Raw genomic sequence first — 14,692 nt, forward strand, 5'->3', positions numbered from 1 at the left:
CACTTCCCCTTTCACTTCCCACACTGCGTCCTTGCTCCTCCCCCTTCCTCCCCTCCATTCTAAAGCCTTAAGCCAGCTGGTTGCCTGGGGCAGGAGGGAGGGGGAAGCCTGCACACCGAGTCCTCACTCCTCCCCCCTCCCTCCTGCCCCCAAAATGCTGCAAGCTAGCTTATTACCGCAGGCAGAAGGCAGGGAAGGGAGGGCGAGGTGCACTGAGTCCTCGCTCCTCCCTCCTGCCTGGACAATCAGCTGGCTTGCGGCATTTAGGGGGTTGGAGGGGGAGGGAGGAGCAAGGACTCGGCACTCAGGCTTCCCCTCCCTCCACCCGGTCTCCTGCCTGGGGCAATCAGCTGGCTTGCGGCATTTGGGAGACAGGAGAGGGAGAGGGAGCCTGTGTGCCAAGTCCTCGCTCCTCCCCCCCTCCACCTCCTGCCCCCAAAACGCAGCAAGCCAGCTGATTGCTGCTGGCAGGAGGCGGGGGAGAAGGAGGAAGGTGCTGGGGTCTGCCAGCGAGTGGGAGGCACTGTGTGTGGAGGGCGGGCAGGGGGGTGCATAGGGAGGCTGCCAGCTGTGGAGAAAGCAGGCAGCCAAACAACGTAAGAGTGGAGCATTGCACAACTCTAAATGAACATGTTCCCTGACTGTTCAGCAATGTAACAATGAAACTATATTAACCGGGACGACTTAAAATGAGGAGTTACTGTATACCATTCTGCTTAGGGGTATGCATTTTTCACAATCTGAGCAGCATAGTTATGCTGGCCTAATTATCTAGTGTAGACCAGGCCTACATTGCTCCGCAGGAGCATTCTTTTGTGGGAAGAAGGGGAAACGTGCTTTTTTCTGTTCTCCTAATCTCTCACTCACATATTTATGTTTTCTTCCCTCTTGCGGTGTCCCAAATGCCTCTGACTGGGGAAGAGATCAGATCCAGAATGGCAAACTTTTCATCTAATGACTATCTTTCTGGAAATGACTCCTCCACTCCAATCTACTCATGCTCTGAAATTTAAGTGCGCCTGGGTCGCTATGTAATGATTCTTCAGGTTCATTTACATAGTTAATATGGTGAAATAAGGCATTTCTGTTGAGAACTTTATGTTCTGCTAATTAGGATTTAATAATTGCACACAGTTCTGGAAGTACTCAACTGGAGTGAGGACTTAAGGGGTGTAAGCAACCTCAAGTGCCTCATGGAAGGTCTGAACTGTTCCAGTATTTGCAGGAAGAGAACCACTGTTTAAATATATCTGACAGGGGTAGAGGCCAGTCTCAGAAAGGAAATAATCAAATAGCAAATTTTTCATTGTTGGCTGCTTTATTAAAAGACATTATCACATGAGCTTCTTCTGGGTCTTGCTGAATGCAATTCGCAAATCCCAGTAATATCACATTTTGTGCCTGTTCTTAGTCTTTTAAAAGTCTGACATACCGCTAATCTACTTTTTACATAGAGAATATAAAGTAAATATTTGTACAATGGATATAAACCCTGTTTAGACAACGCTTCTGACAGATATATTTTAAAATTATTTTAACTGATTTCATTGTGCATAGTTAGGCTTAAAGGATTATATTTTTTTATCAGTACATGTCGGCAAATGTCAATTTCACCCTTGGCATGCAAATATTTTCCTTAATAACAATGAACATGTACAGATAAGCAAAGTTAGAAAAATGCTGCTTGAGAACTTATTAGAGTTTGATTTAAGAATATTTACTTTGTCAATATTACATGTTAAAATACACAATTTGTTTTTTCATTACTATAAAGTTTTATCTTTTTTAATATTAGCATCTACTAAAATTAAATAAGTATTGTCAACCACCCTATAATTTTCCCAAATTGCAAAAATTTTAATAGATTAACATTAAAGAAGCTTAAAAATTAACATCAATATTATCCCTCAAAATTGTTTTTTTAGAAACTTTAATTTCTGGCAAGTCTATGCATAGTATATGGTATACAGATATGAACTTGACTGGTCAAGACCATGGCATTTAGAAGAAATAAGGCTAAAACCTTGATTAATAGGGTGTCTAATGAATATGCTGACAGATATTTCTTGTTTTGTCTTCAGTGTTTCACCTTAATCTGATCTGTGAGTTTTTTCATGACAAGGTTATTACATACTTTAATACACCGTGCTAAAGTAGCAGATAGAGCCCTTCTTTCCACCAGTAAGCTAAGACCAATTTTCCTGCTATTGTAGAACATTTTTTTATTAACAAGAATGAACAGGGTCTAATTAAGGGCATAGACACAAAAGTCAATTAATATGTGCTGATGTCTGGAGGACCCACTACAGATCACTTAATTTTGTGCTCTACAATAAGTGAACAAAGGCTATTTGGGAAAAGAAAGATTAAATGTTCTCCATGTATTGACAAGTGTGCTATAGTTCAATTCACATTATGATTTTTGGATTATATTGATAAATGTTTTATAGCAGGTTTTCTAAAGGCACTAGTGCTTCATTAATGGAAGACCTCATAGCTATACTCTGCCACTATTAAATCCTTTCTAAGAGGAAGATAGTTCAATTGTTGTGTGTGTGGATGAGAAATGAGTGATTCAGTTAATTTTTTCTATAGATGTCTTCCTGTGAATGTGTATAAGTAAACTAAAAAAGACTTTTGAGGAAAACTAAAATCTGTGTTTTCATAACACTAAGTGATTTTTCCTTTTTATTTTGCAGCAACGCTCCTCTTGCTTTTTCCTCCAAAGTATGTTATATTAAGTTTCGTGAAGCATCAAGTGTTGGTGTGGCCCAGCATCTAACTAACACCGTTTTTATTGATAGAGCTCTGATAGTCGTACCCTGTGCAGAAGGTTGGTATTTCAGACATTCTTCTGTAATGTTGGTCTTTGTCCTATATGTTAATTGCCTTTAGCTTTCCCAGAAACTGGCAAGTAACTGACGCCCTTCTTTTTATTTTTCTCCCTCATCTTTTTGTAAGCAAAATTTTAGATTTGAAAAAGGTAAAAAGTATAAACTGTTAAAAGAAAACGTAGTAAAATATGTTGGCTACACTTTTAAACATCTTTTGTATACATTTAGCAGTAACTATGCATAAGCAAAATTAATAAATTAATTTAAATTAGTAGTTTTTCCATACTTGTATATGGAAATACTTGAAAAAAATTTATGAAATCAGACTGCTATCCTCCAGTCTGATCCGCATGAGTAGACCCTCATGCCTATCCAGAGTCTTCATTCACGTCAGTATGTTCTTGCAAAGGTGAGGGAGTCTCCCTGCACAGATCAGATTGGAGTTCAGGGGCTAACTGTGCTTTGCTTTATTGTTGTTTTTAAAAAGTTTAGTAATCCTTTTAGTATATCTCTTAAATTATAACATAATAAGTTAAACTGCAACTTCATTTGAGACTAGATTTGTAAAGGCGTATATAGGAATTGTTGCACTCAGCATTGCAATACCTAACTAGTTTAGAAATCAGTCTCTTTCTCTAGTGAGATTTAGGCACTATGGAGCCCAAATCCTTCAGAAAATGAGACTGAGACTTCTAAATGAGCTAGGCATTGTAGTGCTGAGTGCAGCAATGCCTGCATGCATTTTAAAATCTGAGCTTTAAGCTAAATTTAGATAAATTATTTAATCAAATCTTTAAATAAAACTTCAGAACTGGACTACCTTCAGGAATTCCAGTTCTAATGTTAAGTACAGACATGACTAAGTATTTTGTCAGTTTAGGTTTCTCCAGTAGAAATATTTTCAATGTTTATGGTTCCATTTACTACTTGAATATAAAATGTTCAAGTTATTAGTTAAGCGCTTTTCAAATTGTGGTCTTGATACTGCAATCTGATGCACATAGACAGATCCGTGCACATATGCAGTGCCCCATTGACTTCATTGGGATGCCATGTGGCATTTAGGCCAGGCCTACACTTAAAATTTATATCAGCATAGCTACGTTGCTCAGAGGTTTGAAAAATCCACTATAGCTATGCTGACCTAACCCACTCTGACGATGCAGTTAGGTTCCATCAGTCTAGTGACTGCCACTCAGGGAGGTGGATTACCTACAGTGACAGGTAAAACCCCTTCCATCGCTGTAGGAAGTGTCTACGTTATGGTACTACAGCAGCATAGGTATAGTGCCATAGCTATGCTGCTTTAGTGACTGTAGTATAGGCAAGCCCTAAGTGTCTGTCCACAGAGATCAGATTGTAGGATCTGGACCATAAATCCATAGAAATCACTTTCTTAAACCAGTGGAATGCAACGATCTTTAGGTGTACATACCAGTTGTCTTCCCTTGCACAGGAAATCAGAGTGAGCTAATGTTAATCTGCAAAGCTAATACGTCTGTTGAATGCCACCACTAACCAAATAGTCAGTTAAGAAATCTTAATTGATCTTTTAAAAAAAATACCGTTTGGCTCCACGAAGTCTGTTTTTTGGTTTCTTTGGGTTTGTTAACAATACCCCCGAGAGAGCCTTATTTTGGCACAGCAAACATACCAAGAGTTGTTTCTTGAGTTCTGTGTCTACAGCAGGGGTGGGCAAACTTTTTGGCCTGAGGACCACATCGGGATTCTAAAACTGTATGGAGGGTTGGGTAGGGAAGGCTGTGCCTCCCCAAACAGCCTGGCCCCTCCCACTTCCCTCCCCTGACTGTCCCCCGCAGACCCCTGACCCATCTAAACCCCCCCCTCACTCCTTGTTCCCTGGCTGCCACCATCTTCCCCCCCCCCGGGGACCCCTCGCCCCAACTGTCCCCCCCGGGACCCCACCCCCTATCCAGCCCCCCCCGCTCTCTGTCCCCTGACTGCCCCGACCCATATCCACACCCCCACCCCCTGACAGGTCCCCCCGGGGACTCCCATGCCTATCCAACTGCCCCCTATCTCCTGACTGCTCCTCGGGACTCTCTGCCCTTTATCCAACCCCCGCTCCCTGCCCCCTTATCATGCCACTCAGAGTACCAGGATTGGCAGCCGCGCTGCCTGGCCGGAGCCAGCCATGCCATCATGCTGCCCAGCAGGAGCTTGCAGCCCCACTGCCCAGAGCGCTGGCAGCACTGCGAGCTGAGGCTGTGGCAGAGGGAAGACATCTGGGGAGGGGCTGGGAGCTCAGGGGCCAGGCAGGATGGTCACACAGGCCAGATGTTCCCTGCGGGCTGTAATTTGCCTATCTCTGGCCTACAGAAATGATCCATACTGGGATGTCTGTAGCAATCTGAGCAGAGCAAGCAGACTTTCATGGATCCCTGAAAGTATTTTTTTTAAAGGTTATTTAAATCTTATTTATGTGCTACAATGCCCACAACCATGTTAATTTGGGCATACAGCACATATTTCTGAGCTTCATGGAGTATAGATTTTGATTTTTTACATTTACCTTTAAGTCAGGGAGAAAAGAATAATACTGTATCCAATTGAAACTGCAAAAGGAATCCAGGTAGGCAGAAGATATCTGATGAGCATTGATACACTTGAAAAGGTCCCACAAGATCATTTGTGAGGATGATCGGGAACAATTTTAGTTTTTGTGTCTCATCTAGAAAACTCAAACACTGGTTCAGTACTGCCAGAGAGGGAAGATTTCTTCCTAATGAATCAACACCACTTCTTGGGTTTTCCTTGTGATGGGGTCACAATCTAAGGTGGCATGGCAGCAGGCAGGTAAAGGTGAATTTTTCTGTGTCTCTTGGTGATAAATAATATTAGAGGAAGAATACAACAGAAGTTAAGAGAACATATTTTTTACCTCCCCAGTCATGTTCAAGCCATTTCATAGCTGACAGAAGCAATGTGAAAGCAGGACTATTATTGTATAGCAGTTTGTTTACAAGTCACTGTGGACTCTACAGAAAAATATAGAACTTGTGTACAACTAACTGAATATATGATTGGGTTGTGGGACAAACCCACTTGAAAATTTCACATCATAAATATGCTGTTTCTATACAACTTCATTACAGAACCATTCATGTTAGTTTGTAATACTATCTGTATTGACGATAGTTTAACGTTCCAAGGAGATGTGTGCTGATATAATTGGCTCTGGAGAACACAGTGCAATTTTTGGTGATATAGCTGTAAACGTGATTGATACTATGGGCTGCTGAAGCAGTATCAGCCGTGTTCTACTGCAAAGTTTAAATTCTGCCGTTGGCCAAAAGTGCCATTTCTGAAAGGCTTGGTGTACAGAAACAAAGCTTTATGAGATGGATAGAAAAGAGAAAAGGATGCAGAAAGCTCGGTTTAAAAAAAATAAACAAATATAGAATGCCTTTCAACATGCAACCTTAGTAGTGTGTGAAGAGGGAACCCCTAAGCATTGAAAATAATGTTCATTTTATAACATTCATATATGTACTTCACCATTGCTACTTTATTAACCAAAAATGATATTTTAAATGAAGTAAAATTCCATTTCACTGTCAAAATGTTACCCTTTTCTTTGTTTGTGCATCACAGGTTTTCTGGGGTTATTTTTGTTTATTTTTTTTGTTTTTGTTCTGTTTGTTTTTCAAATGTTATACCTTCAGAAAGCAAAGGTTGAAACGTAACAAAGATGTTGCCCTAACCATCATTCTAAACTTTATGTCCACACTTTCTGGTAGATGGATTTTGACTATTAATTTGGTTTTGTATGTTTTCTCTGTGTGATATTTGTGCATTATTAGATGACTAGACTGGCCAAGGCAGACCTGTTACACTTGCCTGAGTTAGGCATTGTTTGCCATGCCACTAAACCTGCCGTCAAGTGAAACCTTCATGGGGGAAATGAGATCGAAGTCTGGCCCGCTGAAGATGGACGCCCTGTCTCTGTTTTTTTTTTTTTTTTTTGCTTTCCTTTCTTTTTTTTTTTATTTTGTCCCTTTTTTTGTTTTGTTTTTTGTTTTTGCTGAATCTCTTTCACTTCTACTTGTGAACTGGTTCTTCAGTTCTGTAAAAATGGTGTTTCATAAAGGGTTCATGATGTTTCATTTTAAAGTTGACTTTCTGAAGCTGTTTATAAGGGTGGTGGATGGTATATACACCAAGTGTTGAATTAGGTCAGCTAAATTCTCTGTTGTAAACTAGGGATAAACACTGCGTTAGAGATATGTTTAAGCATCTTAATTCAACTATGACAGGCAGATCAGTATTTGATATCTGAAGACTAAAATAGTGATGAAGATATATCAGCTCTCAGATGTGTGTGTTCCTTCTTAGACCATATTTTCAAAAGTACTTCTCTGAAAAAGCCAGCTGAAACTTTCTTTCTTATTACTTCTTTCTTAAGAATCTAGCTTTTCCAAACAAAGTCGTGGCTCTTAATCAGTCTCTTTCTCATGATCAGAAGCACAGTTTTATTTTAAGCTGTATAACCAGCACAGCATAAGGTTTTTGTATTAATTTTTATTATGAAGAAGTTAAGATATCTGTTTTGGAATGACTTGAGAAAATTTCGAACATTCTAGAATTTTTATTCACTGTGGATGAAATTCTGACTCCATTGACATTAACGTAGGTTTAGCCATTGACTTCAGTGGGTTTGGGATTTCATGTATCACTGTTATTCAAGAAAAACCTTTACTACATGTTAGTGTAAATGGATTATGAGGCTTTGATGAGAGAGTGTTCTGTCAGATATGTTGTCTTTTAACCTTGCTATATGTGGGAAGATGGAAACAACTTTTTGTTTTTGTTGTTTTTTTTGTTGGGGGGGAGTGTTTGTTTTTTAACATTTACACATTAGAATGGCATTTTCATTTAGATGCAACAGGAAGGAATTTTCTAAGAAATGGTTTCATTCATAAGTTTGTATTTCCCAGTGATTAAATATATTAGGAAAATAATTTATTCTTCTTATCTCCAAATTAGATATAAGCATAAAATGTCTTTGACTGAACATACTTGTTCATCACTGAAGCTAGTGTGTTTGTTTTTTTTTAATCATCCAGCAGTTTATAGTACAAAACACAAGGAAACTGATCCCTTCTGAACACTTGCACAAGGATGGAATCTTGTGACTAATACACTATAATTTTACTGATATCAGGCCTAATTGTCATTTACACTAACACCACTTTACATTGCTCTGGCAAGCCATGTCTACACTACAGAGCCAATGTTATCATAGCTATGCTGGCATAGCTCTTAAGTGCACTTGCAGAGCACACTGATAGGAGTTTTCTCCATGTGTGAGAGCGCCACCTTCTTGAACAGCAGTCTAACTAAAGCATTTTTTGGTCAGCATAATTGTATCTACACTGGGGCTTTTGACAGCATACCTGTGTCGCTAGGGGATGTGAATTTTTCACACTTCTGACACATATAGCTATGCCAGTATAAATTTGAAATGTAGATCAAGCTGCTGATCCACTGAAGAGTCTTAAAATGGATGTAAAAGTAATTTACACCCCACTTAAGAGGTCTCTTTGTAATGCTAGAACAGTGTAAAGGGGCCTTATTGCAAATGAAAATCAGATCTGTCATTTATTACTGAACACCCAAAGGTCATTAAAACTATTTTAAGGCACCAGCATAAAGTGAAATAAGTCAAGAAATAGATCTATGAAGTTGAAATGATACACTTTTTAAATAAATACATATATTTGGGGAAAGCATTTCAGTTCAACTTTTAAGGCTTGACTTCACCCATCCCGTAGCAATATGTATTAAGAAAAAGATGCGAGCCTTAAACTTAAATGTCTTAACAGACATCAGATTGTGCAATAGCCTAAATGTTGTTTATATTTTTTCTGGGTTTGTATTCCATTTTTATAAAAAAGATTAAGAAAGGTAATAAAAATATGTATTTACTCAAGAGCATAGCAGGTTCCTTTGGAGCTCTTAAATTGGTTTTCAATGCTAAATAATCTGATCAGCTTTTTACTAGAGTTCACCGCGGTGGGGAGTGGGGGAAGAGGAAACCTTTTTTTTTTCTTTTTTTTCTTTTTTTTGGTGGAAAATTTCTGAAATTTCTAAACTGTTTCCATTTTTCAGGGTTCTAAATTGATTCATTTTTGGGGACAGTTTCCACAGCATTTTAGTATGTGAAATTTTTGTTGAATATTTTTGAGCATGAGTTTGATTTTAAAAAATCAATAAAAATATTGAAGAAACATCTGCAGAACCCAGATATTGATAATTTTTCATGAAAAGATCTTTGAGAAAAAGCCACTTTTTTAAGTAAAATTGTATGGAAAAACTTTGACCAGCTCTACTTAATTTTTTTTTAACATAGATGAGAAACCAAAAATATTAGGGAAATTTCAATAAAAAATTTCAATTTAAAATGCATGTTATCCACCTGGCAGACTGCTATAAAAGTTTACCTAATGCAGTTATGAGTCAGCAAGTTACTTTAGCATGCACCTAATTGTAAATGTATGAATAGCCCCATTGACTTCAGTGGCATTGTTCTTACGCTTGAAGTCTAGGCGCATGCTTAAGTACCTTTCTGAACTGATGACCCTCATTCAACTAAACATTTAAGCATGTTCTAAATTCAGTCCTTATTCAACAAAGCCCTTAAGCATGTTAAGCATCTACTTAAAGTTAAGCATATGTTCAAGTGCTTTCAGAATAGGGATAGATTTAAGTGTATGCTTAAATTAGGCATGTGCTTAAGTGCACTGTGGGGACTACGTTAGAATGCAGCATTACTACTAGCTTCCTGTAGGTGGATCCACCCATGTAAAGTCCCATTGACTTTGTGGGATTTTATATAGGTGCCAAGTGTAAAGACAGGAGGATATCTCTGCAGGATTAGGGCCTCATTGCTCTGTAATATCGACCTTCATGGTTAGTTCATGTTTCAACAGCACTTTAAAAACATAAATCATTATTTCCCCAAAATCAGCTGTGTAAATGTATGCCTAATCTGCATGCACAGTTACTGTGGTTATGTTGCTAACTATCTGTTCAGCAGCATAACGGACAATTTGTGCAAGCAAATACCTGCTTTTTCATGAGCAGTCATGCAAATCAGGCATTATAAGTTCACATGCTATCACATGTCTAAATTTAAAACAAGGCCTGTAAAGCGCTATATTCATGCTAAATACAATTTTGGCTTTAGATCAGATATGTTTTTTAACAGTTACGGAAGAAGTTACTGTGAAGGTAATTTACAGACACTAATAATTTGATTTTATTTTTCTCTTTAAGCAATGCGGCTTGGTCTGTTGTACATTATGGACCAAAGTTTCACAGAATGTATCTTAAAGTTAAATAGCTGTTTTGATTAATAGCAGTGCAACGTAAATTCTAGATGAAATTGTGTTTTTTATTTCATTCGGCATCTATTCACATTAAAATTGAGTTTATTTACGTTTATTTTCTTTTGGACTGAGCAACTCAAATACATTCTAGAGCTTCAAATTGTGATGCATATTTTCAAAACGTTCTTTTAGTCAAATAACTCCCGTGGGCTTTAATGGGAATTGCACTGCCAAGACTTTGCATAGTGCTTTGAAAATTTACCCTATATTTTACTTTTAAATCAGGAGTCCTTTTGTATGTATTCATTATAAACTCCTGAAGTTAGAGATCTGTAATGAAAATGTATGTGCAAATTGAAGTACTACCAGAAGAGTACTGTTATAGTATTTATAAAGTTCATTATTGTAGAAAGCCGTTAACACCTCTAAATTGCATGAGGTAATGTATGAGGGCTGTTTTATGGTTACTTTGGCAATTTGGTGCAGATTAGGAAGTCCTGAATTATTTAGTGTGATTAGGAATTTTCTCACAGTTTTTCAGTTCACTGTTTAGATTTTGTGGCGATTTAATTCCCTTACATTGGAAATCAGTATTTGCATTTAGCAAATTGTTTTAAATATTGTAGAGTTTAATACTCTGAAGATTTCTTAGCCCAGCATTTTTGTTATAACTATACATATAGCCATCATTCATTTTATTCAGATGAGAAATTATTTTAATAAACTATTGGCATGACAACAGCGGGAGTTTGTTAGTCACAATTGCAATATATATTTTTTATGAAAGTGTAGTGCATTTAGAAGACAAACGTAATTGAGCAACTATCTCAGTAAATTTGCAATTAGACGACAAGAGACTTAAGCCTCTTGTAGTCCCAGTTACATTGAGACAACCTAGAAGGAGAAACAGTGCACGTCTTCTTTTTTTCCTATTGTCTCTACCTGCAGTACAGAGTTTGTATGGGGTCATTGGTCATTTTTATATTTATTTATTTATCAAAAGCAGGTAGCAGCCATAAAACAAAAGGGACAGATTTCAATTAGCACATACTTTCTTTTTTTTTAACTAGTTTGGTTATTTGCCATTTCTGGGGATTAAACTTTAAAAAATGTTCTTCTTTTCTGTATCTGATGTTCTGTGTGCTATTAGTGATGCAGCCTACACGAACGGTTGTCATGTGTAACACAACTTTCGATCACCGCGAAAACACCGCCCTGGGAAAGCGTCCATGCTTGATATCGTTTGGTTCATGAACATTAAGTTTCCAGTACAGGTGACCCATAGCTCAAAGTGTTAAATAATTGTCTACATTATTCAGTTTTTAAAATAATAATCCATTAATGAGATTGCTAGTCTTTGAAGTTTTGCTGACTTTTGTTTTTCCTAGTAGAGCAGGGTAAAAGGAAAAACTTAAGTTCTTATTTGTTTTTTGTAAGGATCTGGTAGATAGATTCATTTTTCTTTACTATTGTTTTTAAGTGCAAGGGTAAATTGTAAAATCATAAAAAGAATAACATTGGTTTGGTGTTCAAACTTTCTCTAACACTTCCATTTGCTTCTCCAGGTAAAATCCCAGATGAAGCCAAAGCCCTCTCTTTATTGGCTCCTGCTCCTACTATGACAAGCCTGATGCCTGGTGCAGGGTTGCTTCCTATACCCACACCAACTCCGCTGACTACAGTAAGGAAAATTTAATCTCTTTGACTTGGAGTTAATAACCTGTTTTGTTTCTTCTAGCTCCCTCCTTCAGCCCAACCAAGAATTCTCCCCTTCTGGGTTGAGAGAAAAGGAATAGCCCAGTTCCATAACATCACATCCTACCTAAGTTGGAATATCTCAGTCCCATGACATCACACCCTACCTAGTAAGTCAGTGAAGACACTAAATCCCTCTGTCTTGATTTTTCTCAAGAGGTCAGACTAGAGTATGGTCAGTACATTCACGCTGTTTTTCTTTATTTCCAAATTCCTATTCTGCAAAGTACTGGACTAGATTCTGTCTTTGATTACATCCATCTTAGTTGAATGGGTATAGATAGGAGCAAAATCTGACCCAATGCGTATACTACCAACCATTCCTCTTCCCCAAATAATAATAAAGTTTAAACACATTCAGTCTTTTGGAAGGCTACAATGCCACATTAGGATGCTCAAGCACACTCCCCACAATGACAGGGGCTGTTGCACATTTGTCTCAAAATGCTATCACTGCAAAAAAAATGGGAGGCTTTTATATTTTCTAGCTTCTACTTATTGCATATTCAACTTCCCTTCTGTTTCTGCTAACTCTTTCTGGCAGCAACAGGCTACCATCCCCCTTCCCTCTCCACCAGGAATGGAGGAATAAGCAGACCTTCCTTCAACAAAACTGGGCTTAATGAGTCTTCCCTCTGTTCCCCTGTCATCAGCCCCACGTTATTTGAGGAAAGGAGGCCTTGAGCTGCTGACCTTGCTGCAGCTCTGCATTCACCAGAACTGTTATTGATACCATCCTAGATTTCTGCATTGTGTGTTTGACAGCACCACTACAGACACTGGCAACAACAGTGTGCCCTTGAATGGCTCCTCACCAAACTCTGTTATTGGCATCATTACCAACACCTTCAACTTCTTGGTTTGATATTGATCAAACCTCTAGAAGAAATGAACGTTCTAAGGTCTCTTCTTCATATACAAAATGGCATAAGAAAAGCAGACTTGGCTAAGGGCTCAGGCAATAGTTTTAGAAACATTGGAAAGGACTCTTTTCTTCCTTCTGGTAAGGATTATTCCTTTCTAGAATATGATGATTTCTGCCCTATTAGTCCTTGTGGACAATGTGAATATTCATAAAGAAGCAGTAGTCATCAAGCCACTAGTTAGACATACATGATAGATTCCTACTGGCTTTCTGCAAACTAATATGCACAGAATGACACCAGCTCATCCTAGTAGTTTTATTAGGGACACGGTAGTATTTTAAAAAATTTCCTTCTAAAATGAAAAGACAAAATTCCTTAAAAATTATTAATAGTTCACTCCTTTTGTAATTTCCTGTAAACAGGGAAATTCATTAGTCAAAAATGTTGTTACTGACATTTCAACGACTTGTGCCCATAAATGCCCCTGCTCCAGCCATAAATAATCCACTGTTCGGATTTTAAACCAGATTAATCTAATCACCTAGCACAAATTATCCCTGTTTATTATAAGTCATCTTCCAGAAGTTAACTGCTCACTTTATCTGTGCTTTAGGACTTTAGCCAAGAGAAAGTATTCAACCTTCAGCATTTTAAATAATTCTTTAGAATCTCTGCCCAATTCTACTCTCAGAATTTTCTGTTATTAAAGTAATTCAGGAAGAATTTAAAAGACATATTGAGCAGTACTCTGTTGCAGCCTAAAATAAATTCAGGTACTAATTTTTATACCACTGAGAATGATAGAATAGACCTAGTGCATAAACTGATCAGGAGTTATGACATTTGTTATAAATACTTCTTCAATAGCAAAGAACTTGCTTTGTTCTTTGTGGAGAAGATAATGCTTAGACTTGGACTCAACTGGTCAACTGATTTTACTAACCACATAATGTTATGGCATCTGTCATGAGAGATCACTTCCATATTTTGGAAAGGAAAGGCATTATTGCATTTTGATGCTGCAGAAAATGATTGACTATTTTTTGTAAGGAAAACAATTTCTAATTTAATTTATAGTTGAAGATAGTGAGATAGTAAAGAAATTTTGTCCAGAGGATATTGGCTTGCATAACCTGTTGTGTGCCTTTTCCACTTCTCTCATTCAATTAAAAGCTTGTCTAACCTTTCCTTTGAGTGGATGGATGTAGTTTGTTTAGAAAACATGCAGATTAGAAAGTAATCACACCTATCAAAATGAGGAAACTTCTAACCCCTTGCTTCAGGCTTTGCAGATTCCAGCTTGATTCAGCATCTTCCTTTGTCATTCAGTCTAAGCAAGGCAAATATTTCTGAGTCAGAGATTTTTTTTTCCCCCTATAGGTGGATGGATGTAAATGTGGATGTTTTAACATATTTTAAGAAAATTTATCATCAACATGAATGTGGTGGTTGTGTTATTTCAGTTTTAAAGATTTGTTTTTAATATTGTCAGTGTCTGTTTGGGAAACCAGATTTGCTATAAATAGCGCTCAGGTATTTTCAGACTCATGTACGAGAGAAGACCATTACCCATAGCATTTTTATCTCTGGTAATTTATAGACTAAAATGAAAAGAGTTTCCAGTCCCCAGAAGTGTATTTATTTTTCCATTGCATGTTCAGATTAGATCAAAAGATAATGTTTGTACTTCATGGTCCAAGAGATGCAGACAAGGCTTTCATCTTGGGGCCAAAAGACCAAACACATCAAGACATTTGATAATAGCCTTTAATAGGCCGAGAGACTACTTACACTAGCTCTTGGTTCCTTGCATATAGTACAAGCACAAAATATTGACCTTTTTAAATGCTGGGTAAAGGACTGACAGTTGTGCTTGTATAAAACA

The 14,692-nt window shown here is 37.7% G+C and overlaps 1 protein-coding gene across 3 annotated transcripts in view; it reads left to right on the forward strand.

The window, feature by feature from the left end:
* Positions 1–2,699: 2,699 nt before the first annotated feature.
* Positions 2,700–14,692, forward strand: part of LOC115639804 (splicing regulatory glutamine/lysine-rich protein 1-like) — a 31,320-nt gene continuing 19,327 nt past the window's right edge. The window contains exons 1-3 of one of the 3 annotated variants that reach the window (XM_030542779.1): positions 2,727–2,833; positions 11,337–11,460; positions 11,752–11,867. In XM_030542779.1, the coding sequence (XP_030398639.1) occupies positions 11,805–11,867 (63 nt within the window). In that variant the 5' untranslated portion in view covers positions 2,727–2,833; positions 11,337–11,460; positions 11,752–11,804. Of the gene's footprint in view, positions 2,834–7,550; positions 9,013–11,336; positions 11,461–11,751; positions 11,868–14,692 lie in introns of those variants that run through there. The other 2 variants (XM_030542780.1, XM_030542781.1) reach the window with 2 other exon arrangements.

Source organism: Gopherus evgoodei, unplaced genomic scaffold (assembly GCF_007399415.2).
Source record: "Gopherus evgoodei ecotype Sinaloan lineage unplaced genomic scaffold, rGopEvg1_v1.p scaffold_129_arrow_ctg1, whole genome shotgun sequence".
Classification (NCBI taxonomy): domain Eukaryota; kingdom Metazoa; phylum Chordata; order Testudines; family Testudinidae; genus Gopherus; species Gopherus evgoodei.